This window comes from Mesoplodon mirus, assembly GCF_964341445.2.
Source record: "Mesoplodon mirus genome assembly, chromosome: X".
NCBI classification, from domain to species: Eukaryota; Metazoa; Chordata; class Mammalia; order Artiodactyla; family Ziphiidae; genus Mesoplodon; species Mesoplodon mirus.
The window spans coordinates 17,348,629-17,373,954 of record NC_138981.1 but is presented as its reverse complement, the minus strand read 5'-3'; the positions used below and the strand labels follow the sequence as shown (position 1 = coordinate 17,373,954).

General features: G+C 38.2%; 1 protein-coding gene across 3 annotated transcripts in view; it reads right to left on the bottom strand.

Annotated features, from left to right (window-relative positions):
• CDKL5 (cyclin dependent kinase like 5) overlaps nt 1–25,326 on the bottom strand; it is a 190,398-nt gene that overhangs the window by 72,640 nt on the left and 92,432 nt on the right. For all 3 annotated transcript variants that reach the window (XM_082608915.1, XM_082608917.1, XM_082608916.1), the window contains one exon: nt 660–705. In XM_082608915.1, coding sequence (XP_082465041.1) covers nt 660–705 — 46 coding nt within the window. The remainder of the gene's footprint in view (nt 1–659; nt 706–25,326) is intronic.

Genomic DNA, 25,326 nt, shown 5'->3' with positions numbered 1-25,326 from the left:
TTATTTATTTTTTTGTACATTACTTTTTTTTTGGTGCATTATTTTTTGTTGTTGTTAATCCTTTATTTTAAACTTTCTTGCCCAGGATAGGGTAGTTTTAATACTCCATTTGAAATGGTCTGGATGTGTGACCAAAGCCTCCAAGTATGGTATTTCTTCTTGAAAAGCTTTTATTTTCCCAATGAGTTATCCTAAATATAAAACCATTCCCTCTGTACTGTTTACATATCACTTATCTTTATCTTTCTAGCTAACTAGGAAGCAGAGATCGCAGTAACCAATATTGAAGCCTTTAACATAGCACTTGCTACTTGTGTGAACCCAGGAAGTATTTACTTCAAGTAAGTTTTATCATTTTAAACTGTTAGTATTTACAAACAGTGTAAATAGCATGTCTTCTATCCAGCATTTGAAGCAAGATTTCCAGTGTTGACTGTCCCTTAAAACACAAGATGAATTTTCTGGTATCATGAGATTTGAAAAGATTCACATGGGAGGAACTAAATGTTTCAAAGCAAAGCATGATGATAATTAGGATATATTTATTGAGATTGAGACTGTAAAATCTGAGGAACACAGTCTAATCAGCTAGATTTCATCTCTTCCATATTCTATTCACAAAAACTAAATATAAAAAGAAAAAGTATATATATATATACCTTCACTGTCCTTGAATTTCTTGATTGCCACAATTTCATGAGTTTCCTGCAAAGGAAAAGAGGCAGAAGAAAAGTCATTCTCCAGTGTTTTTCAAACAGGGAATCCCAACTGTCTGGGGGTACATTCTGAAACAGAGTAGCAAGAACCCAGAGAATAAAAAATAAATCCTCCTCCTCCCCAGTCCCTCATTTCTCAGTTCCAAAATTCTCTTTCTTACTACCCTGCAGGTATTGTCAGGGAAGGAAAAGGAGAAGGGGGAGGGGCTGGGGGACGAAGAGCAGATTTGGCAATAAAATATGGATGAACCAGCAGTGTCAATGTCTTGAGACTACGCAAAAGTGCCAGGATGGCTGACAATAGACTGGCATCTATACTGCCCTCTGAAACCCAGGGACACATTTAATTGGGTTTCTAAGACCAGAGAAGAGGCTTCTATAATACTTGGTAGTTGCTGGTAGCAGAATACCTCTTCCAAGTCTCCTCCCTTCACTTACCTCTTCCTAACAAACCTATCTAGTTGTTCACCAGCTCTTCCCCATTGATAGCCATTTCATATCCAAAGTGGATAAACATTTGCCACCAATACCAATCACCAACTTTCCCCTGCCTTTATTTAGCTCTCCTGAACTAGCAGAAGTAGTTGGTGAGAAGAACCCTATTTTAAACTGAAAACATCACAAATCCTTTTTTTTGGTCTTTTGTGGCTGGAAGACAAGAAAATAAAGGCTGGGAAGGAACTGAAAACGCTAAAGATTAAGTATAACTAGGCTAAATAATTCATGTAAGATATTCTAGTCTATGAAAGGAATAAAAAAGCTTTTGGTAAAATAATATATAGATTCTTCAAAGCCAACATGTCATATAAAAAGGTCTTCTGAATGATTCAGGCCTGTTCTTTTTTACTCTAAGTGGGTATACTTTCAGATCTGTAAGAGCAAATCTTTTATGAAACTTTGTCCCTGCATCAAAACAAAGACTTGAAAAACAGACACAATACGAGGCAATAACCAACAGGGTACAAAATCATTAACTTATTAAAAATATATGCTTTTCTCCTAGATTCCTTACAAAAGCAAAGAGAATCAAATAAGTTGGGGGGAAAAAAAGAAACTTTAAAAAAGCTACCATTTCAGTCATTATGCTGAAAGACAAACTGAGTCGTAACTATATCTGTAAATCAAACCCTGTTTCTCACCTGCCCGTTGAAAAAAGAAGAAAATACCAGCTTTCATATTTGTGTTACAGGGGAAAAATTATCTGAAAGTGCTATAGGCTATTGAGGAAAAAGATTCTTATTAAGGTCATTATGTTTTTGTTTTTAAGGGAGGAATAGAATTGTAGAGTACAGAGAGCTTTGGAGATACAATTTATTTGTACATCAGCAGACCTTCTGACTTAAACTCAGCCACCCAGGTACTTTCTGATATTGTAACTGTTTCATTATTGAGAAGGAATAACTGCAAAGTCAAAGTGATGTGGAGGATGATCATCTAGAATATTAGTATAGGTAGTACCAGGTAACTATGCTAGGTATGCTACTCTCTCTTAATACACTAACACTGTTTTCTTACCCTGCTCCTTTTCAAATGGCTCTAGCTAGCTAGCAACCTACCTGTGGCCTAAGAGAAAGTACAAAGCCCTATCAAGAAACTGCTCACAGAACAAAGAAAGGGGCAACAGGATTGCATCCAGGAAGAGAGGAGGACTGCCCACATTTCAACTGAGTGTTGTTCCAGGTACCATTTCATCCTATATTGCACATTTTTTAAATGGCATACTAAGTGTTAAAACTTTGCCTGATTTTATAAAAGGTCTTGCTTAGGTCAAAACTGTCCACTGATATGACTACCTATTTAAATTTATGACTACCATCTTGAAGAAAGAAATTCATCACATTTTTTTCTCCTGGCATCTCATAAATAGAATTTACAGTATAAAACAGTTGCCCGAAGGGGGGTCAAATAAGATGAAATGTTTATTCTTTTATTTATCCTTTCACCGATACCATGAAAATCCTCTTTCTCCTCAACACTCACACACAGACACATACACACTCAATATGGTTTATACATTTACTTATACAACAAAGCCAAACAGACGGAAGTTTTCTACATAAAATCCAATGTTTGGTGGAAAACACATGCAATCGAGGGCAGAAGACGCTGGAAAAAATTTAACATTTTACTTTTATTCAAACTACTTATAAAAATAATACAAACTCATATAAAAGAACATAAAGGGATATAAGAGTATAAAAGGAGCATAAAAAGAAATAAAAAAATATATAACCCTTCCTAATAACATTTTGGTATATTTTCTTCCAGTAAATTTTTCTCAAATTGGAAGAATTTGAGAACACATATATTGTGTTGTGTGTTGCTTTTATTTCACTTGATATTGTATAAGGAACATTTGACCTGTCATTAAATAATTTTTAAAACCACCATTTTTAATGGATAGTTATTTAACCAGTCTATCAATGAACATACTTCAACACCTGCATCTTCATTTCCATAAAGTAAATTCTGTAACTGATCTAACTGGGTTAAAGGGTATGAACGGTAAAGGCTCCTAATACTGCCAAACTGATATCCAAAAATATATCACTTTACAGTTCCCTTCAGCAGCATGAGAACCCACGCTACAACCATAGCCAACACTAAATACAATCATTAAAAAAATCTTTAGACACCAATGAGATCAAAGGTTTGCTTCTATGAACTGGTAAGTGAAAAAAGGTGTACTAAGCTTAATGTTTTTCTTACTGATTCATGAATGTGAACTTGTTGACAAATTTTGTTACAAATATTTTCCCCAGATTGTTGTGGACATGGAATTATTTGGGTGTTGTTGTTATTGTTGCTGAACATAGTTTATTATTATATAGTCAAATTTATTGATACATGCCTTTGTTATTAGGTGCACAACTTTTGTGCTCAAACTCCTTACTTAGCTTGTATATGATTAATATTCATCCACATTTATCTGTCTCGATATCTCAATGATTTAATCTTGTTCCTTAAGTCTTTATTCACTTGTAATTTATTTTCATATGCTATATGGTGAGGGAATCTAAATTTAAATTTCTAAAAACTGAACCAATTTTCCCAATACCTTTTACCATGGATTTTTAGTTCTGTTGCATCTTAGCATCCTTATATATATATACTCTAGATTTTCTTTCAGAGCTTTTTAATCTAGTCTATACTATTGACCTGTTGATTCTTATGCCAGAACCAGTTTAAATTACTGTGACCTTAAACTGTTTTAAATTACTCTGGGGTTACTGACCCTGATACTTCTTATATCATTTTGTTAAATGAATTTATTATTGAGAATAGGTTTTGGCTGCTATATTTAATTTGTAATTATACACACATGAGCTATTATATTTAGTCTCTCTTTCTTTTTTTTTTTTTTTTTTTTGTTATCCTCTTGCTATATTTGACCTCATTTTTTTGGGCCACATTTTGCAGCATGTTGGATCTTATTTCCCTGGCTAGGGATGGAACCTGTGCCCCCTGCAATGGAAGTGTGGAGTCTTAACCACTGCACTGCCAGGGAAGTCACCTACATTTGACCTTTTTGTTAATGTATAATGTCCTTGTCTCTTGTAACCTTTTAAAAAAAATTAAAGTCTATTTTGTCTGATAATATATAATATAATCACTTGTTCTCTTTTGGTTACTATTTCTGTGGAATATCTCTTTCCATTCTCCCACTTCAACCTTTTTGTCTCTTTGGATCTAAAGTGAGTCTTAGCATATAGTTGGATCATGTTCATTTTTATTTTTATTATTTTTAAAATTTTTATTGAAGTATAGTCGACTTACAGTGTTGGATCAATTTCTGCTGTACAGCAAAGTGATTCAGTTTTACATATATATGCTTTTTCATATTCTTTTCCATTATGGTTTATCACAGGATATTGAATATAGTTCCCTGTACTATACGGTAGGACCTTGTTGTTTATCCACCCTATATATAATAGTTTGCATATGTTAATCCCAAATTCCTAATCCTTCCTTTCCCTACCCCTCTCCCCCTTGGTAACCACATGCCTGTTCTCTATATCTCTGAGTCTGGATCATTTGAAAAAAATTTTTTATTGAAATATAGCTGATTTACACTGCTGTGTTAGTTACAGGTGTATAGTCTCTATTTCTTTACATATTTCCTATGGTGGTTTTTCACATATTTGAGTGTTCAATTTGCATTAAGTTTTTGCTCAGCCACTATTTATCTTTGGACAGCTTTCTGAGTAAGTATCCTATTTTCCAGGTCTTTACATATATCTGAAAGTTCTCACACGTGAATGGCAACTTGGAAGGCACAAAATTCTCAGGAAGACACCCTTATGTTCTCCACCATCCTCAGGGTCACTGTAAGGTTGTGTGTCCTGCAAAGCCCTGGAAAGTGCCATTCACATCATAGATGTCTCAGGTTTGTATGTTTATTAAAGCAACTTTCCAGTAGTTAGGAGTAAAGTGTCTTGTCGTAACAAAATCCGCACACTAAGATACTTTTCCAAGAAGAAGAAAATGAAGGGAATTCCCTGGCAGTCCAGTAGTTAGGACTCCGCGCTTTCACTGCTGAGGGCCCAGGTTCAGTCCCTGGTCAGGGAACTAAGATCCCACAAGCCACGTGGCTTGGCCAAACAAAAAAGAAAAAGAAAAGAAAATGAAAGATCTTAAAAGAATTGCCATTTTCTAATCCACATAAGGCTCCAAATGGGCTAGCGATGCCCTGATGGTCTTCTGGTATTTGTGTTGTAGAAAAGAACTCCGAGGTCAATTTGGTTTTTGTTCGGATGTAGATAACTTCTTTTTTTCTGCCTCGATGCTGTTATACTGTTAGGACTTTTCCTTTTCCTTGGAATGGAAATTTTAAATTATCAGAATATATCTAGGGGTTTTCTTCTAGCAACCTTAAATGTTGTTTCTACTCCTATTTTTTAAATACTTTCCACTAGAAATCTTGTAACTTTTAGGTTGAACTTTTCACAATTGCTTTATGTTTTGTTTACTACTGCATCACAAATGCCTAGAATGGCAGGCGCATAGTAGGTGTTCAATAAATGTTCTTTTACTTCTTTCATTTTAGGTTTCTTCATCTTCTTTCCTTATCTCAGCCGACTTCTGCAATTTTTGCCTTGCTTCAGCTTGTTATCACTATAGAGGTCATATCCTCCTGGCTTTCCTTCAGGAGACAACTTCATCTGCTTGTTACAAAAAAAATTCTTTTAGAACTATGTATTGCTCTTAAATCTTCAGAGCAGTGAAAGAAATGGGTAGCCATGTCTTTTCATAAGCCGCATCCTGACTCCCATTTTTAACTCATCCTCACTAAGATAAGAAGAGATCCACCACGCTTGGTGTCTGGCAGCAAAACAGGTAGTTGGGTTTTTTAGCAACCTCAATTTCAAAGGCAGATTGATGCACCAGAGCCCAATTTCAAAACCTGGATCCTTAGCAAACATCTTTCCAGTTGGGTTGGCTGGTCTGAGGCTGGGCCGCGTGTGGGCATCGGTCCAAGTCTTTTCCTATTCCCTTTGGACAGTTTTCCCTATTCTGGTTCAGAAAGTAGAACAGGTAGCATGTATTGTTCAATCTATCCCCCTGGACTTTGCCAATGATCTTCAATGTTCAGTTTCTTAGCTTACAGAACTTTTATGAGTTTTTGGTTTTGCTTTTAAATAAATTCATGCCACCACCCTGAGAAGCTACATGTAATACAGGTGTAGACAAAGAACAAATATATGAAAAATAACTCCAAAGAACTGCGTTTTAAATTCAACTTATTCACAAAAGCACACCATTGCCCCAACAATGTCTGCAAGAGAATGTCACCAGCTGTAGTTAACAAGATAGGTGTAAACTGCTTACTTGTTTAAGCAATGAGTTAGTTAAGAGCTCACATTTTAAATAGCAAACTAAGGATGTAATAAAATATATAAGTAAACACTAATGATAATTCCATGTCTCACCCTTAATTTTGCCTCAAAATAGGAATTATATTACTTTGGAATGCAGAAAGACAGAGGTTTCTGAATCGTACTACTACCTTCATGAGGGAATAAGCTATATCAAGGCATTTAACATTTCCCAGAATAAATTTCTAAAACTGAAAAAAAAAAATTAGAAAGAGAATGAAAACTAAATTTTGTGAATAGTAACAAACAGAAAAATACCTCTAGGGCTTATATTTCTTTTTTGAATTTTATTTATTTATTTATTTATTTATTTATTTATTTTTGCGGTACGTGGACCTCTCACTGTTGTGGCCTCTCCCGTTGCGGAGCACAGGCTCCGGACGCGCAGGCTCAGCGGCCATGGCTCACGGGCCTAGCCGCTCTGCAGCATGTGGGATCTTCCCGGACCGGGGCACGAACTCGTGTCCCCTGCATTGGCAGGCGGACTCTCAACCACTGTGCCACCAGGGAAGCCCTTGAATTTTATTCTATTTTATTTTATTTTTTTCTTTTGGCGGTATGCGGGCCTCCCACTGTTGTGGCCTCTCCCGTTGCGGAGCACAGGCTCCGGATGCGCAGGCCCAGCGGCCATGGCTCACGGGCCCAGCCGCTCCGCGACATATGGGATCCTCCCAGACCGGGGCACGAACCCATATCCCCTGCATCGGCAGGCGGACTCTCAACCACTGCGCCACCAGGGAGGCCCCATTGAATTTTATTCTATTTATTTTTTCATACAGCAGGTTCTCACGAGTCATCAATTTTATACACATCAGTGTATACGTGTCAATCCCAATCACCCAATTCATCACACCCCCACCCCCCTGCCGCTTTACCCCCTTGGTGTCCATACGTTTGTTCTCTACATCTGTCTCAATTTCTGCCCTGCGAACTGGTTCATCTGTACCATTTTTCTAGGTTCCACATATATGCGTTAATATATGATATTTGTTTTTCTTTTTCTGACTTCACTCTGTATGACAGTCTCTAGATCCATCCACGTCTCAACAAATGACCCAGTTTCGTTCCTTTTTATGGCTGAGTAATATTCCATTGTATATATGTACCACACCTTCTTTATCCATTCATCTGTCGATGGGTATTTAGGTTGCTTCCATGACCTGGTTATTGTAAACAGTGCTGCAATGAACACTGGGGTGCATGTATCTTTTTGAATTATGGTTTTCTCTGGGTATATGCCCAGTAATGGGATTGCTGGATCATAGGGTAATTCTATTCTTAGTTTTTTAAGGGACCTCCATACTGTTCTCCATAGTGGTTGAGCAGCTTTTCAAGTGCTTCTCGGCCATCTGTATGTCTTCTTGGGAGAAATGTCTATTTAGGTCTTCTGCCCATTTTTTGATTGGGTTGTTTGTTTTTTGAATATTGAGATGCATGAGCTGTTTATATATTTTGGAGATTAATCCTTTGTCCGTTGATTCGTTTGCAAATATTTTCTTCCATTCTGAGGGTTGTCTTTTCATCTTGTTTATGGTTTCCTTTGCTGTGCAAAAGCTTTTAAGTTTCATTAGGCCCCACTAGTTTATTTTTGTTTTTATTTCCATTACTCTAGGAGGTGGATCAAAAAAGATCTTGCTGTGCTTTATGTCAAAGAGTGTTCTTCCTATGTTTTCCTCTAAGAGTTTTATAGTGTCTGGTCTTACATTTAGGTCTTGAATCTATTTTGAGTTTATTTTTGTGTATGGTGTCAGGGAGTGTTCTAATTTCATTCTTTTACATGTAGCTGTCCAGTTTTCCCAGCACCATTTACTGAAGAGACTGTCTTTTCTCCACTGTATATCCTTGCCTCCTTTGTCATAGATTAGTTGACCATAGGTGTGTGGGTTTATCTCTGGGCTTTCTATCTTGTTCCATTGATCTATATTTCTGCCTTTGTGCCAGTACCATATTGTCTTCATTACTGTAGCTTTGTAGTATAGTCTGAAGTCTGGGAGTCTGATTCCTCCACCTCAGCATTTTTTCCCTTAAGACTGCTTTGGCTATTCAGGGTCTTTTGTGTCTCCATACAAATTTTAAGATTTTTTGTTCTAGTTCTGTAAAAAATGCCATTGGTAATTTGATAGGGATTGCACTTAATCTGTAGATTGCTTTGGGTAGTATAGTCTTTTTCATGATATTGATTCTTCAAATCCAAGAACATGGTATATCTCTCCATCTGTTAGTACCATCTTTAATTTCTTTCATCAGTGTCTTATAGTTTTCTGCATATAGGTCTTTTGTCTGCCTAGGTAGGTTTGTTCCTAGGTATTTTATTCTTTTTGTTGCAATGGTAAATGGGAGTGCTTCATTAATTTCTGTTTCAGACTTTTCATCATTAGCATATAGGAATGCAAGAGATTTCTGTACGTTAATTTTGTAACCTGCAACTTTACCAAATTCATTGATTAGCTCTAGTAGTTTTCTGGTGGCATCTTTAGGATTCTCTATGTATAGTATGTCATCTGCAGACAGTGACAGTTTTACTTCTTCTTTTCCAATTTGTATTCCTTTTATTTCTTTTCCTTCTCTGATTGCTGTGGCTAGGACTTCCAAAACTATGTTGAATAACAGTGGTGAGAGTGGACGTCCTTGTCTTGTTCCTGATCTTAGAGGAAATGCTTTCAGTTTTTCACCATTGAGAATGATGTTTGCTGTGGGTTTGCAATATATGGCCTTTATTATGTTGAGGCAGGTTCCCTCTATGCCCACTTTCTGGAGAGCTTTTATCATAAATGGGTGTTGAATTTTGTCAAAAGCTTTTTCTGCATCTATTGAGATGATCATATGGTTTTTATTCTTCAATTTGTTAATATGGTGTATCACATTGATTGATTTGCGTATATTGAAGAATCCTTGCATCCCTGAGATAAATCCCACTTGATCATGGTGTATGATCCTTTTAATGTGTTGTTGGATTCTGTTTGCTAGTATTTTGTTGAGGATTTTTGCATCTATATTCATCAGTGATATTGGTCTGTAATTTTCTTGTTTTGTAGTATCTTTGTCTGGTTTTGGTATCAGGGTGATGGTGGCCTCATAGAATGAGTTTGGGAGTGTTCCTTCCTCTGCAAGTTTTGGGAAGAATTTGGGAAGGATGGGTGTTAGTTCTTCTCTAAATGTTTGATAGATTTCACCTGTGAAGCCACCTGGGCCTGGACTTTTGTTTGTTGGAAGATCTTTAATCACAGTTTCAATTTCATTACTTGTGATTGGTCTGTTCATATTTTCTACTTCTTCCTGGTTCAGTCTTGGAAGGTTATACCTTTTTTAAGAATTTGTCCATTTCTTCCAGGTTGTCCATTTTATTGGCATAGAGTTGCTTGTAGTAGTCTCTTAGGATGCTTTGTATTTCTGTGGTGTCTGTTGTAACTTCTCCTTTTTCATTTCTAATTTTATTGATTTGAGCCCTCTCCCTCTTTTTCTTGATGAGTCTGGCTATCGGTTTATCAATTTTGTTTACCTTCTCAAAGAAACAGCTTTTAGTTTTACTGATCTTTGCTATTGTTTTCTTTGTTTCTATTTCATTTATTTCTGCTCTGATCTTTATATCTTTTCTTCTGCTAACTTTGGGTTTTGTTTGTTCTTCTTTCTCTAGTTCCTTTAGGTGTAAGGTTAGATTGTTTATTTGAGATTTTTTTTGTTTTTTGAGGTAGGCTTGTATAGCTATAAACTTCCTTCTTAGAACTGCTTTTGCCGCATCCCATAGGTTTTGGATTGTCATGTTTTCATTGTCATATTTCTCTAGGTATTTTTTGATTTCCTCTTTTATTTCTTCAGTGATCTCTTGGTTCTTTAGTCACGTATTGTTTAGCCTCCATGTGTTTGTGTTTTTTACATTTTTTTCCCTGTAATTCATTTGTAATCTCATAGCATTGTGGTCAGAAAAGATGCTTGATATGATTTCAATTTTCTTAAATTTACTGAGGTTTGATTTGTGACCCAAGATGTGATCTATCCTGGAGAATGTTCCATGCACACTTGAGAAGAAAGTTTAATGTGCTGTTTTTGGATGGAATGTCCTATAAATATCAATTAAATCTATCTGGTCTATTGTGTCATTTAAAGCTTCCATTTCCTTATTTATTTTCACTTTGGATGATCTGTCCGTTGGTGTAAGTGAGGTGTTAAAGCCCCCCCACTATTATTGTGTTACTGTTCATTTCCTCTTTTATAGCTGTTACCAGTTGCCTTATGTATTGAGGTGCTCCTATGTTGGGTGTGTATATATTTATAATTGTTGTATCTTCTTCTTGGATTGATCCCTTGATCATTATGTAGTGTCCTTCCTTGTAACATTCTTTAAAGTCTATTTTATCTGATATGAGTATTGCTACTGCAGCTTTCTTTTGATGTCCATTTGCATGGAATACTTTTTCCATCCCCTCACTTTCAGTCTGTATGTGTCCCTAGGTATGAAGTGGGTCTCTTGTAGACAGCATATATATGGGTCTTGTTTTTGTATCCATTCAGCAAGCCTGTGTCTTTTGGTTGGAGCATTTAATCCATTCACTTTTAAGGTAATTATCAATATGTATGTTCCTATGTCCATTTTCTTAATTGTTTTGGGCTTGTTTTTGTAGGTCCTTTTCTTCTCTTGTGTTTCCCACTTAGAAAAGTTCCTTTAGCATCTGTTGTAGAGCTGGTTTGGTGGTGCTGAATTCTCTTAGCTTTTGCTGGTCTGTAAAGCTTTTGATTTCTCCATCGAATCTGAATGAGATCCTTGCCAGGTAGAGTAATCTTGGCTGTAGGTTCTTCTTTTTCATCACTTTAAATATATCATGCCACTCCCTTCTGGCTTGTAGAGTTTCTGCTGAGAAATCAGCTGTTAACCTTATGGGAGTTCCTTTGTATGTTATTTGTCATTTTTCCCTTGCTGCTTTCAATAATTTTTCTTTGTCTTTAATTTTTGTCAAAAAATTACTATGTGTTTTATTATATTTCTTCCAGTATTCTCAAGATCCTCCACCTCATAAAAACCATGCCTCAACCAGTGAACAACCATACTGAACACAGAGACTTGTAACCAAAACTCATTCCTGCTACTGACTGTCTAAAGTTTCTCAGTCATTGCTTTATTCCCAGAATCAACTGTCGCTTCTTAAGATGTTGGCAAAGCAACCGATTGGTATTAACAATCATAACATTTACTAAGTTATTTTATTTTTTTTTTTTTTTTATTTTTTTTTTTTTTTTTCTTTTTGCGGTACGCGGGCCTCTCACTGTTGTGGCCTCTCCCGCTGCGGAGCACAGGCTCCGGACGCGCAGGCCCAGAGGCCATGGCTCACGGGCCCAGCCGCTCCGCGGCATATGGGATCCTCCCAGACCGGGGCACGAACCCGTATCCCCTGCATCGGCAGGCGGACTCTCAACCACTGCGCCACCAGGGAGGCCCTACTAAGTTATTTTAAATGCAGTTACATAACTTGATTTAATTATGCTTTGGAACAGTGAATTCTCTAAACCAATCATACACTGTTGTAAGGAAGTAGCAGGAGTCAATGTTTTAAATTTTTGCTCTGTAATTTAAAATATCCAACATGCATTATGAAACAGAACAGAAAAAAATACTGATTTTATTTTACTCTGCTATTCATGGATTAAAACATTCCAAAGGTTATGCTCTACAATTCATTTTCTAATTATTCTTTGAGGAAGCCCTTCCTTGGGAGAAATTCTTTATTTTTTCATCTAGATAGCAGGAATACAACTTGACAACTAAAGTATTTTAAAGTATTTCAATCTGCCTTTGGTTTGCAAATATCACACTAAGTGTTTTCAAACAATGACGTGCTCATTCAGCAGAAGCAAAATCCTACAAATATAAATATTATCACCTTATAGACAGATATGGTAACTGAAAAAGTATGCTTTATTTTAGGTTATTATTTTTAAGTACTTTTGTGCCAGGGTCTGTGCTTCCCATGTATTATTTCATTTAATCTTCAAATCAATACTCTGAAGAGAATCATCATCATGTTCATCTTACAGATGAGAATGTACTGAATTTTAAAGTAGTTCCATAATTTGCCCCAAGATCATACAACTAAGAATAGGGCTAAATTTTTAAACCCAGGAAGATTGATTCTGGAGGCCATTTCTCAACCATGGCAATGCTATTCACTGTTGCGAGCCATATATGTAAGTTCTATTGTTTAAAAGGATATATTCTGAAACACACACACACACACACACACACACACTCTCTCTCTCTCTCTCTCTCTCTCTCTCTCTCTCTCTCTCTCTCTCTCACTCCTGGGGAGGGGGAGGCATAATTATTTCTCTTCTGTGTTTTATCAAAAGTACATGTTAGCACCAACAAAACATTTCAAATAGTTTTCTAATGTCTGTTGTATTTATACAACTAAAAGAATGTGCAAATATTTCATTGTTTCCATCTTTATCTATATTCCAACTTGTATTTCACAGAATCTTCTCAACTTAGACAAATTGTTTAAGTTATTTTTACATTATGAGAAAAATTATAAAATGGGAGTAAATTCAAGCAAAGGATACATTCCATGGCAGGTAGATACAATGGAGCTAATAGAAATACAAAACATTATCCAGGATACGCAATGATAAAAACCAGACTCTTTCCTAAGGAATCCTTTAAAGATCTTTCCTTGACTTGTATTACTTATTACTTGTAAACTACCATAGTCTGCCAATACTAAAAGTTAGATTAACTCCTACATTTAAGTACTGCAGACTTAATCAGGAAAGATTAATACCCAGGGGAGCATTTCAGTCAGTCAGCTAAGAACTATCTATTGGGCCCCCGCCTTATGTGAGTTTTTTTATGTGACATCCTAGGTTTAACATGAGTGAGTAAATAAAACATCTCATACATACAGAAGCTTACATCCTGGTGTGTAATACATGATAGTAAGTAAAAATTTATGACAAAAGTTAAAAAGTATGATGAATGTTATATGATATGCTACAGAAGTTTAAAACAGATTGATCATGTTAATATAAAGAAAAAACTGCATAGTCCTTTGAGATTTAAGTTTATATGTTGGTTTATTTGCTTCTGATCTCTCTCTTTCTGAAATGTGAAATGTCATAAATATATCTTCGTTCATTCCCATTCCTTCTCTCCCCAGAGGTAACTTTCACTCTGAAGTTGGAATGTACTGTTCCCATGCACATTTTTATTACTGCCAATGAATTTACCCATAAGCAAATTTACTACTATTTTTTACATTAAAAATCATATAACTGGCATGTTACTGTACACACCTTTTTGCAACCTTTTTTTTTTTTTAAGTACAACATGGTATATCTGAGATTTAAACATAAATCTAGTCAACTGGGGATAATTGTGGTCCCCAGAGGACATCTGGCCATGTCTGGAGACACTTTGGGTTGTCACTATGGGGTGTGGGGGGTACTTACATCTAGTGGGTAAAGGCTACAGATACTGCTGAACACCCTACAGTGCACAGGACAGTCCCCACCACAAAGAATTACCTGGCCCCAAATGTCAAAAGTGCTGATGTTGAGAAACCCTGCTCTAGATTATTCATTTTAACGGTTTTGTAGTAGTCCACTATAAACACTCCCCCTTAAAAGAGACACTGACAAAAAAAAAAAAAAAAAAAAAAAGACACTGACCATTTGTTGAGATCAGGTAAAGCTTTGGAAAAGACTAATACACTGTGAAAAGAAATTTTAGTTGAAAACGGGATGATTAAAAGATTAATTCTTCAAAAATTATTAAAGCTATTAATCATGGCACTAAAATGTCTACATTCATCTCATTTTCATAAAACAATGATTACTTTTATAATAACTTTTGCAATATGGCTCCATTAGAGCATTATATAGTGAAATACCAAAAGATAAATTAAAACATTCTTTTTTGTTGTTAAAAACTCTCACATTTTAAAAAGTATTATAAGGAAAACTCCTAATGAATTTACTTCATGCTCAGACTCTAAAAAGGATAGTCTTATGAAAATAGTACTACATCATCAAGAACATGAGAGAGCATGCAGCCAAGAAAGGAAGATGTGGGAAGTGGGATCTTACAAAGAAAGAGTCTTCTATAAAACAACTGCCTTCAAGCCAAGTCAGTAATAAAATTCCTACATAACAAAATCTATTTTCTCCTTTGTTTCCAATAAAACATCAAATCCCTTCTACCAAAGAGAAAAACAAACACTGTATGCTAACGCACATATATGGAATCTTAAAAAACAGTACTGATGAACCTAGTGGCAGGGCAGGAATGAAGACTCAGACGTAGAGAACGGACTTGAGGACACAGGGTGGGAAGGGGAAGCTGGGACGAAGTGAGAGAGTAGCACTGACACATATACACTACCAGATGTAAAATGGATGGCTTAGTGGGAAGCTGCTGCATAGCACAGGGAGATCAGCTCAATGTTTTGTGACTACCTAGAGGGGTGGGATAGGGAGGCTGGGAGGGAGGCTCAAGAGGGAGGGGATATGGGGATATATGTATACATATAGCTGATTCACTTTGTTGTACAGCAGAAACTAACACAACACTGTAAAGCAATTATACTCCAATAAAGATATAAAAGGGCTTCCCTGGTGGCGCAGTGGTTGAGAGTCCGCCTGCCGATGCAGGGGACACGGGTTCGTGCCCCGATCCCGGAAGATCCCACATGCCGCAGAGCGGCTGGGCCCGCGAGCCATGGCCGCGGAGCCTGTGTGTCCGGAGCCTGTGCTCCGCAACGGGAGAGGCCACAGCAGTGAGAGGCCCGCGTACAGCAAAAAAAAAAAAAAAAAAAAAAAAAAGATATAAAAAAAAATCCCTTCTACCCCCTCTGGTCTGGATCTGCCCTCCACGAATCTTTATTGAGATGTAAAATGAGAATAAGTAAAAATAAAATATTTAGACAGCATGCCTAACCATCCCCTCATCTTCCCCCTCTGAACCTGGTCCTGTCTCCTGTCCCATATCTCAGTGAACCCTAGCCAGAAATTTAGGATCACTCTTCCCATCTCTGCAATCCCAAATCCATCCAGGTTATCACCAAGTGCTGTTGATTTTTGCTTCCTAAATCTTTTTCAAATTGGTCCACTGTTCTCTACCTGGACACTCCCAGCTCAGTTGGAGCCCTTGGCATTCCCATCTGGGGTACTGCCTAACCTCCTAACCCTTTTAATGTCTGCCACTCAGCAACGAGGCTCTTCATTTGCAAAAGAAAATCTGATTTGACTGCCCCACCATTCCCCTTAGAACTCTCCCCAAACTCCCCTGCCCTAAGGACCACATCAAAGCCCCTTCGCCTGGCCAGCAAGGGATGCTCTCCAACCTCCTCTCCCTAGGTCTCCCTTGCTTGCTGAGCCCTAACCATCCTCACCACGATCTCTCCTTCTATTGAGCCTGTTCCCTTTCCGCCAAAAAGCTTGGCCCTCCCTGTGCCATTCAACCCTGCACTATCCCTTAGGCCTTAGCTCAGTCCTCACTTCCTCAAGGAAGTCTTCCCATAGCCCTGTGGCTAGGTCTGAAGCCCCAAATGCTCTCTGAGCAGACACCTCTCCTTCATAACTTGGATTAAAGAGATACCTTCACATATTTATCTGATTCTACCACTGGACTGCAAGTATGTAGGTGAGAAACAAATGTATGACTGGTCTAAAAGTATGCTGAGCGAGAGAGAAAGATCTAGTGCAAATGTCTCATGCACTGCATCACCTATTCAAACCTCACATCTTGCCGGCCCGTGTCATGTGTCTGTTTGGACATCATTTACTAATTCTGCCACAGCTTAACAGAGAAATACCTTTTCCTACCATAATTTTAAAAAGAATAAAAGACACTCCTTGGTATACAAGGAACTAAAACAAACACACACAGAATACAAATATACACCTTTACTGTTTTTAAGGGCAATGTATCCCTGGGAGACTTATTAAGATAGATCTGTTTCCTTCTTTCTTCAGAAAGTTTCAAAAAATGAAGATAATGAAAGAACATAAGAGCCTTCAAAACTTCATCTGGCCCTCTCCAGAAGTCCTTCAGCAGGCAGGAATCTGAATAAGCTCTTAAAGTTCAGAAGAATTATACTGTGTTGATTAAGAATCTCTTTTGCTATTTGGCTACTCTGGCCTCCTGCAGATGTTAAAAAGGCACTGCAAAACCAATATCGCTTTCTTTTTGTTAAAAATTCTTCCATGGCATTGGTATAAAATGTTTGCAGTTACTAGGTTGCCAGTAAAATGATTGCAGTTACTAGGTTGCCAGTATTTATCAAGTTATATGGGAAGGCTTACTAAATTAAAAAATGATTATTTATTCATTTCTCCACCTGAAACAAGGATTGCTCTCCTTCACCATCACCTCTATTCCATTCTGTGACAAAACTAAAAGATTTCCTCTAGTCTGGCAAAACATAACATGAAAACAGATGTCACATAATTACTAATATCTAACATGTGTGTGGTATGAGATACTCCCAGTGAAGGAAATTGTCACAGACCCGGAACTAGCTAATACATCGCTCACAGTGCTGTATAGTAACATGGTCCCCAAATCCTCAGTGCACACGTGCTACAAATGCTTCCAGTCATTTTGTATTAGCGGAGTTCCAGGAAATGTAGGAAGAGGAGTAAAGCTTGGGCCGATATGGAACAGAAAGAAGGGAAGAGCCTCTAGAGGTGAGATATAAGAGCATGAGTTTAGTGGGAAGAGAAAACCAAAGGGAGAGGCTCTCTTGAAAATGTAAGCCACATTCTTAAGGAAGCCACTAGAATTGCCACAGTAAAGTCCTGAACTGTTTTTACTTGAACATTACAAGTGAATGTACCCAGTAAGGCTGTGAGACTTGGAGCCACCTAGATGGCTGACATCTGAGTGCCACAAATATAAGAATAAAAAACATAAAATTCTAGGACCATTTAGCTGATAAATGCAAACAAACTCACACACCTAGAAAGCCTTTATAAGTACTTTTAATATGGCCCAGTACAACTGTTAGTGGATCAGTTATCAACCTGAAAGGATATTGGCTGACAATGTCAAAGGATGTAACCATGACGAACTAAGGAAACAAGTTCATACAGAATTGTACACTTAAAATGGGTACCTCTTATTGTATATAAGAAGGTACATTCTTTGTATGTAAATGATACCTCAATAGAGTTTTTTTTGAATAGAGTTGATTTTAAATGCATCATTTAAAAATAATTCAGGGCTTCCCTGGTGGTGCAGTGGTTGGGAGTCCGCCTGCTGATGCCGGGGACACGGGTTCGTGCCCCAGTCCGGGGGGATCCCATATGCCGCGGAGCGGCTGGGCCCGTGAGCCATGGCCGCTGAGCCTGCGCGTCCAGAGCCTGTGCTCTGCCACGGGAGAGGCCACAGCAGTGAGAGGCCCGTGTACGGAAAAAAAAAAAATAATAATAATAATAATAATTCACCTCATAGTTATAGACTAATATAAATTGACTACCCTAGTCATTATGATAGATTAGGTAGTTAATGAAATGTTCAAAAAATAAAATGTAGTTATCAAGATAAAAGATGAGGCACCCAAAGAACAATTTTCACTAACCCCTCTAGCAAAGCAAATAGCAACTCTCTTCACTAGAAAGAGATAGGTGAACTTTCAAAACAATTTAGCTCCATATTTATAGATCATACAAAATTCTAGGTGTACTTGATTTCATACAGCCCACACTTCCAGACATTATATACAGATGCTCTCAAACCACCTTGTCTACACCAAACTCAGACTTGGTATTGTCAGCAAATGAATGGAAATTTCAAAGAGTACATGGTAATAATGCCTGCCAGACAGCATTTCAGTTTAGTAATATTAACCATCATGTTCGTACTGTAGTTATTGTGCAATTGTGTTACAAGTTTATTTCATTTTCCTTCATTTTATAACAATGAATAGATAATGAGAAAATGAAAACTCCATTTCTAGTGATAAAAAAATTGAGACAAAGATAGCATTAATTACGCATGCCAAATGCAGGCAATCTACAACCTCAATCAGACAATCATTGGATTTAAGCTGTGTTCAATAGTGGACAAAATTTAAATGATGGAAATACATCCTCTAAGACTAAATCTAAGATGTGCCAAGAAAATGTAGCTCTTTAATTTTCTACAACTGATTTAACCTTGCTTTTCAAGCTCTGACCTTGACTTTAACTTGCATTCTATAGTAGCTCAGTCCTTGCTTGTTTATAGTTTCTTTCAGGCAAAGGCTCAGTTTCTCCCTTCAGATTTTCTCCCTGCTCCTACCAAGATGGCAGCTGGGTGTATGGATGTGGGTGGGGTTATGTAACTTCACTGTGGTAAGGGAAGGGCTCATAGATAAACATGCGAGGGCCCTTGTGCTGTTCCCTGGGGCTCTGTGGTCCCCAAGACAAGGTTCCTTATAGGCCTGGACCCCAGACACTGGCCTGATGCTAATGTTGGACCCCGTGCAGGCTGTGGGCTCAGGTATGTGCTCTTGGCTTAGAGCCCAGGGATCTGGCCTGGTTGTTTGGCTCCTCAGTTTTAATTGGTAAAGCCATCTAGACGCTGCAATCTCATTTACACCTGCTACCTGGCCAACAACTATAGTGTTGCTATCAGCTTGCCCCTCAACACAGCATCCCCAATGACAGGTTCACTGGCTCTCAGCCGAGCTACCTGGGGTGTGTAGTAACTTTGGGATTCCTTGGAAGACACTCACAAGCTGGAGGAGGCCTAGGCATCCTCTCTCCGCCTAACTACGTCACGCCACAGTTTACTCTGCTGTCACTGCTTCCACTGTGACGAGGCAACCTTGCAAGGCAGTTTCTTCCTTGAGTTCCAAGAGGGGAATGGGGCATAAGCGTCCTTCTCTTTTGGCTTTACCCTCAACCTACTGTCCTCCTAAACCCAGAATTTCAGTCCCCTGAGGTGGTGGGAGGGGTGGGGGAAGAGAATGTCAAGACTTGCCTGCCTTAACTCCGCCTCTTCTATCCACATTCCTTTGGCACCTGGAAGGGCTGTCTTTTGTTTCTCTTTTAAGTGTCAAAGGAACTTCCCCTATGAAGAGGCATTCACCCTAGTCTCTCACATGGAACCATGATAAGAAAAGATCAGGAGAGAAAAACCAATTTATTGACCAAAGGTATATCACCAGGTATTCCAGAAAGATTATCTGTTAAATACATAAACATTCAGGTATAATGATAGAAGAATAAACAAAAAAAGGTTTAGAATTAAAATGGACTGATGATCGACATAAGAATACATGGTCCAAATGAAGGCAAACATCTACTTTTTGTTGAACTAGTTATAGAGACAGCTTGGTACAGATTCCTTGATTGAGAGAAGAACTGACTGTGCCTAACTTTCTCACGGCCAATTTTCCCAGTAAATTATATAGATACCTTTGAAGTCAGCATACTAACTTTGCAGACATTGGTGGGTAAACAATGTACAGAACGCTAACAACAGCAGATTGTTATAGTAGCAATGATAATTGCTACTATAAAGGCAAGTTGCTCACTGCTTCCTGGGAGCCTAGCAAAAACCAGATCTATGATTATAGACTCATACCTTCTGCTCAAGTTAGAGACAGTATAGCTAAAATGGTTATTAAATCATTGCTTAAGAATATCTGATTCTATTCTGCTTTTATTAGTCAATAAACTGATGAATTATGCATATGTATATATAAAATATAAAATCTATGATTCTTGATTTTGGGCAAATACTTTGCCCTAATTTGACAATTTCCTATAAAATAAGAAAACGAGTAAAGTCTGGTAAAGAAAGCTAACACACTGTCAAGGAGGGGGAAATAGGACCTAAGAAGTGGCCAAAGCAGGGTGCTTTTATACTTTTTAGACAAAGAAACAATAAATTTGTGAGGAATTGACAGGACAAAGAAACTTGGGCTTTGGGTGCTCAATTAGTGAAGAATTTTACAAGAGCTTGGGCTTGGGGTAGTAAATTAAAGAAGTAACAAGGTTTATATATACAGGCTTCTCGGCTCCAGATTTCCTATCTCTGATGATAAGGGGGTCCCTCTATCTCTGGATACAGCAAGTGCACCTTTCACATGAGAGATGTATTTTCTGCTTTTACGGGGACAGAGGTAGGTCAGAGTTTCCTTCTTGCATCAGCTGTTTCTCAAGCAACGTCAGTTCAAAATAACCAATATGCCATTGTGGCATATTTTGGGGTGACCCACCTTGAGTCCCAACATCACCGAGGCTTAGTTTTTTCCAATTCATGAAAAATATGCCAGGGTTTTAGGACAGAAACATGCTTAATTAACTCCAAAGTCCAAAAGCAACAGAAATTATGTTCTGTATAATATCTTTAGGGTAGCAAGGCATAAGGTCCTCAGGTGCGGGGTTACTACGACACTGCCAAGATGTGAAAGGCTGGTAGGTATAACAAGAGAAAATGAGAAGCTCCCTACTCAAATAACTGAGCTGGATTACCTCTAGGGACCCTGTGATCATGCTTTCTGACAGATCTGTTCACATATAGGCAGACAAGGAAACAGAATGGTACAACCAAAATCTGAAAAAAGTTTCAAGTCACACCTTTTTGCCACAACCATAATCCATGTAGAAAACTGAAAAGTACATTCAACTTAGGTAGTAACAATTTTTCTTTTCTTAAAAAACTTATTTTCAAAGTATCTAGTTAATTTATTGAAAACTTGTTATGTGATGCATTGTGGGGAAAACTAGAAAATGCCAGATTCACTTTCTCTTACCATAGAAAGAGATGTGTATCAAACATAAATCAGCAACCTGTAATATTTTTGAAAGAGCTAAAAGTCTGGCTTATCTTTATATCCAAGTAGCCAGCACTTTATCTTACATGTGATAGGTATGTAATAAAGGTCTGCTGAAGTGAACTGTACCATATTTTCACATAGTCATGGTCATGTTTACCACCATCACATAAAGAAGCTGGATGACCTCATATATGCTACCTTAAGCGCTAAAGCAAAAAAGAAAAGGAGGGGGAGGAGGGAGAGAAAAATTCCCAAAGTGGCCGTGCCTTTAAAACAACCATAGAATATAAATCTCAAGCAGTGCAATGTTTCAAGAGAACACTGTAAACCTAACAAAATTCTGATATGTCTGGCTACTTGATGTCAAGATTATCACGGAAGCTTTCTAGTTGAAATCCTCTTCTAGTAACATTCTCCCAAGGCCTCAATGAGGTCATCAGTTTTGCACCTAATAGATATTTCAAACATACTCTGCTTGTCTATCACTGGATTCAGGAAAGGAAACATATATTACATTTCATGCAGCCTGGAAGCTGTTCAAAACTTCCAGTATAAAGTTTTAATTCCATGCTTCATCTCCTAACTTTTAAGGAAAAGCACCCCTGCTCCTGTCACAGCTAATTATTCGCAGTCTCTCAACTTAGCCTTCACACATACTTGCTTCTATCTGCTCACACTCTGCCTCCAGCATTCATCCTTTCTTCATTCATTCATTTGTTCAATCAACAAACATTTCCCAAGCTCCTATTAGGTGACAGGCACTGTGCTTAGCAGTGCAGATACATAGGAAACAAGACAAATCGGGAGAGGGTCCCTGTTCTTATGGCAGTTACATTCTGGAGGGAAGAGACATAATAAGTGAACAAGTATCAGACAAGAAGATAACAGTAACTGCTATAAAAGAAAGCAAGGGCCTCCCTGGTGGCGCAGTGGTTGAGAGTCCGCCAGCCGATGCAGGGGATACGGGTTCGTGCCCCGGTCTGGGAGGATCCCATATGCCGCGGAGCGGCTGGGCCCGTGAGCCATGGCCGCTGGGCCTGCGCATCCGGAGCCTGTGCTCCGCAACGGGAGAGGCCACAACAGTGAGAGGCCCGCGTACCGCAAAAAGAAAAAAAAAAAAAAAAAAAGAAAGCAAAACAGGTCAACTTAATAGAGTGTTCATTTGGGTAAGGGAGTACCCAAGGAAGTGACATTTTAGCTGCTACTTAAATGATAGCCAACCCTGCTACTTCTAGTTAATTCTTCTTTTCCTCCTTCAAAACCTTTCTTCGGGGCTTCCCTGGTGGCACAGTGGTTAAGAGTCCGCCGGCCGATGCAGGGGACACGGGTTCGTGCCCTGGTCTGGGAAGATCCCACATGCCACGGAGCGGCTGGGCCCGTGAGCCATGGCCGCTGAGCCTGCGCGTCCGGAGCCTGTGCTCTGCAACGGGAGAGGCCACAACAGTGAGAGGACCGCGTACCACAAAAACAAACAAACAAACAAAAAAAACCCTCCTTCGGGAAGCACTGCATGATCCCCCAGCTTGTTTTGTGTGCTCCTCTCTTGCAGTCGGTAGCTCACTAACCACACCTCCTACCAAGCTCTTACCACAACTTCCCTGGAATCTCTGGTTTGCAATCCTGCCTCAATGCGCACCTCAGACTACACTTAAGATCCAAGAGTACAGGCACTTCACATAACTCTCGCCCCTAAGACCTAGCAGAAAGGCCTCCAAATGGGTGGGCTGGGTGAATTAAGCAGTTCAATTGCTCTAAGTACTTCTTAAGGATCTTACAGGGACCAAGAAGAAATGAGGCAATGGACACACAAAGGGCATAGAAACAGGATAAGTAAATTTTATCATAACTAAAAACATCACAGAAAATAAAGACTGAAATATTATTTTTGTTAAAAGGACCAATCCCCTGAGTTTTGAAATGATCTGTTTTGTGACATTTTCATTCTCTGTTGGCCCAAGAACTCCTCAAGGGCAGAGACCACATGCCAATCATTACGCTGTCATGAGCCTTTCCCTTCCAGAATGTGGGTTCTCTACAATCACTAATCATGTCCTTCCTGTTTTTTATTCCAAACATCCAGCAGGACCCACTATAGCAGGTGTTTTAACAGATGTCTGCTTAATGAATTACATTTTAAGTTTCAAAGCTCACTCCTGTGGTTTCTCTTGAGCCAGAACTAACAAAGAATCTTTATATATCAACAAAGAATGTATTTAAACGGCATGGATGATAAATCAATACAAATTTGAAAAAGATATCTGCTTCAGATAAATCACGCAGTTATTCAGATAAATCACATAGTGAGAAAGTGCCTGTAGAAATTTAAGAACCAATGGTATGAAAAAATGCAAATTAATGGATGACTTTAAGAGAAGTTATACATTATTCTCTAACAAAACATGGCAGAAATTTTATATTCAACACCCTGTGTTTATAAGGAACAGAACAAATTATTAGATTACACTATCAAGTACATAGAATATATATGTAAATGAAACTTGATTCCACATTTGAAATGAATGGAAAAATTTACATATTTTCACTGAAAAATCAAGTTAAAGGGCAGCACAAATCTTTTCTGAACAAAGGAACTTGGCTACATTATAACCACGTTATAATAAGACCCTAAAGTAGAATTTAAATCTAAGGGCATGGATAATATTCATATAATGCCTTGTGAATCACATCCTTCTAGTTATCCTACTACCTGTATTTGAACAAAAAGGCACCTAAAGCAATAGAAAATGTCACAACTGTATAAAGAACTGTGATAAATAATAGATATATCATAAAAAATAATCTGGTTAAATTTTCTCTTGAGCCCTAAACAACCAAAGAAAAAGGCAGAGATTTCTAACAAAATCATTATTTCCTACTTTCAGAAACAAATTAAAAAATCTGATTATTAGAGGACTATATATCCAGCTTAAAATATAAGATATGTACAGGTTATTTTTCATACTCCTGTTGCCAGATCTATCTATATGGTTTCATAAGAAAGAAAACAAAAAGTGTTTCTAATTAGAAACACTGTTTAATTACATTTAATTCTGTGATAATTTTCAGAAGCCCAGAAGCACTTCTTTCAGACACAATCTTGATTTCAAACAAATAATAATACAGCAAACTGAAAGTCAAAGGATGTCACACATCCAGAAGAAGTGTGAACACTTTAGATCCAGAGCCATACTGCCTGGATTTGAATCCTGGCTCTACCACCTACTAGTTGAGAGACTTTTGGCAAGTTTGTTAACTTCTCGGTGCCTCAACTTCTTTTGTCTAATGGAAAAGCATCAATTAGCAGAGCATTAGACCAGAAAACTGGGTCTAATGATATCACTTATTCCTGAGGTGCTATTAGGATTAAATGAGAGGATACAAGGAAAATGTTCAGAACAGCACATGAGCTAAATGTTATTACCGTTATTACCATCAGCAAGTTCAAAATGCTCTGCTGCGGGGCATTCCCAGATCACTAAAGCAAGTTTCCAGAGGAAAGCCAAGAGCATGGGATTTGTCCCTGAGGGGCTTCTCCTGACGCTGGAGAGAACTAACAGTCCTTACTACATAAAGTCCAGACTCACAGTAAAGCCAAACTTCCCGTCCAATACGCTAATGCCAAAGAAAGCTGACATTCCTCCTGGACTGGGAGGATTACGGGGCTGCAGCTTCTGCAGGAGGCAGAAGAGTGTCCAGGACTTGGGACAGTGGTGGTGCTTGAAGAGAGCCCTCCAGACTGATCACTAAGCACCAGAGCCTGGAGAGCTGGGGCCAGGGAACCAATGCCCATTGGAGCACAGCTCCTGGCAAAGGGTTTAGTGGTAACCTGAGTAAAAAGCAATGGTAACCATGGTAAAAACAAAGCACTAAGGACTATGCCCCTTGCCCCATTTACCTGGTATGTCATAAAACAAAGGAGGCTTGTATCAGTCCATGGGAAGCAAAGGAGCGCCAGTAATACCAACAAGCCAGGTGGTG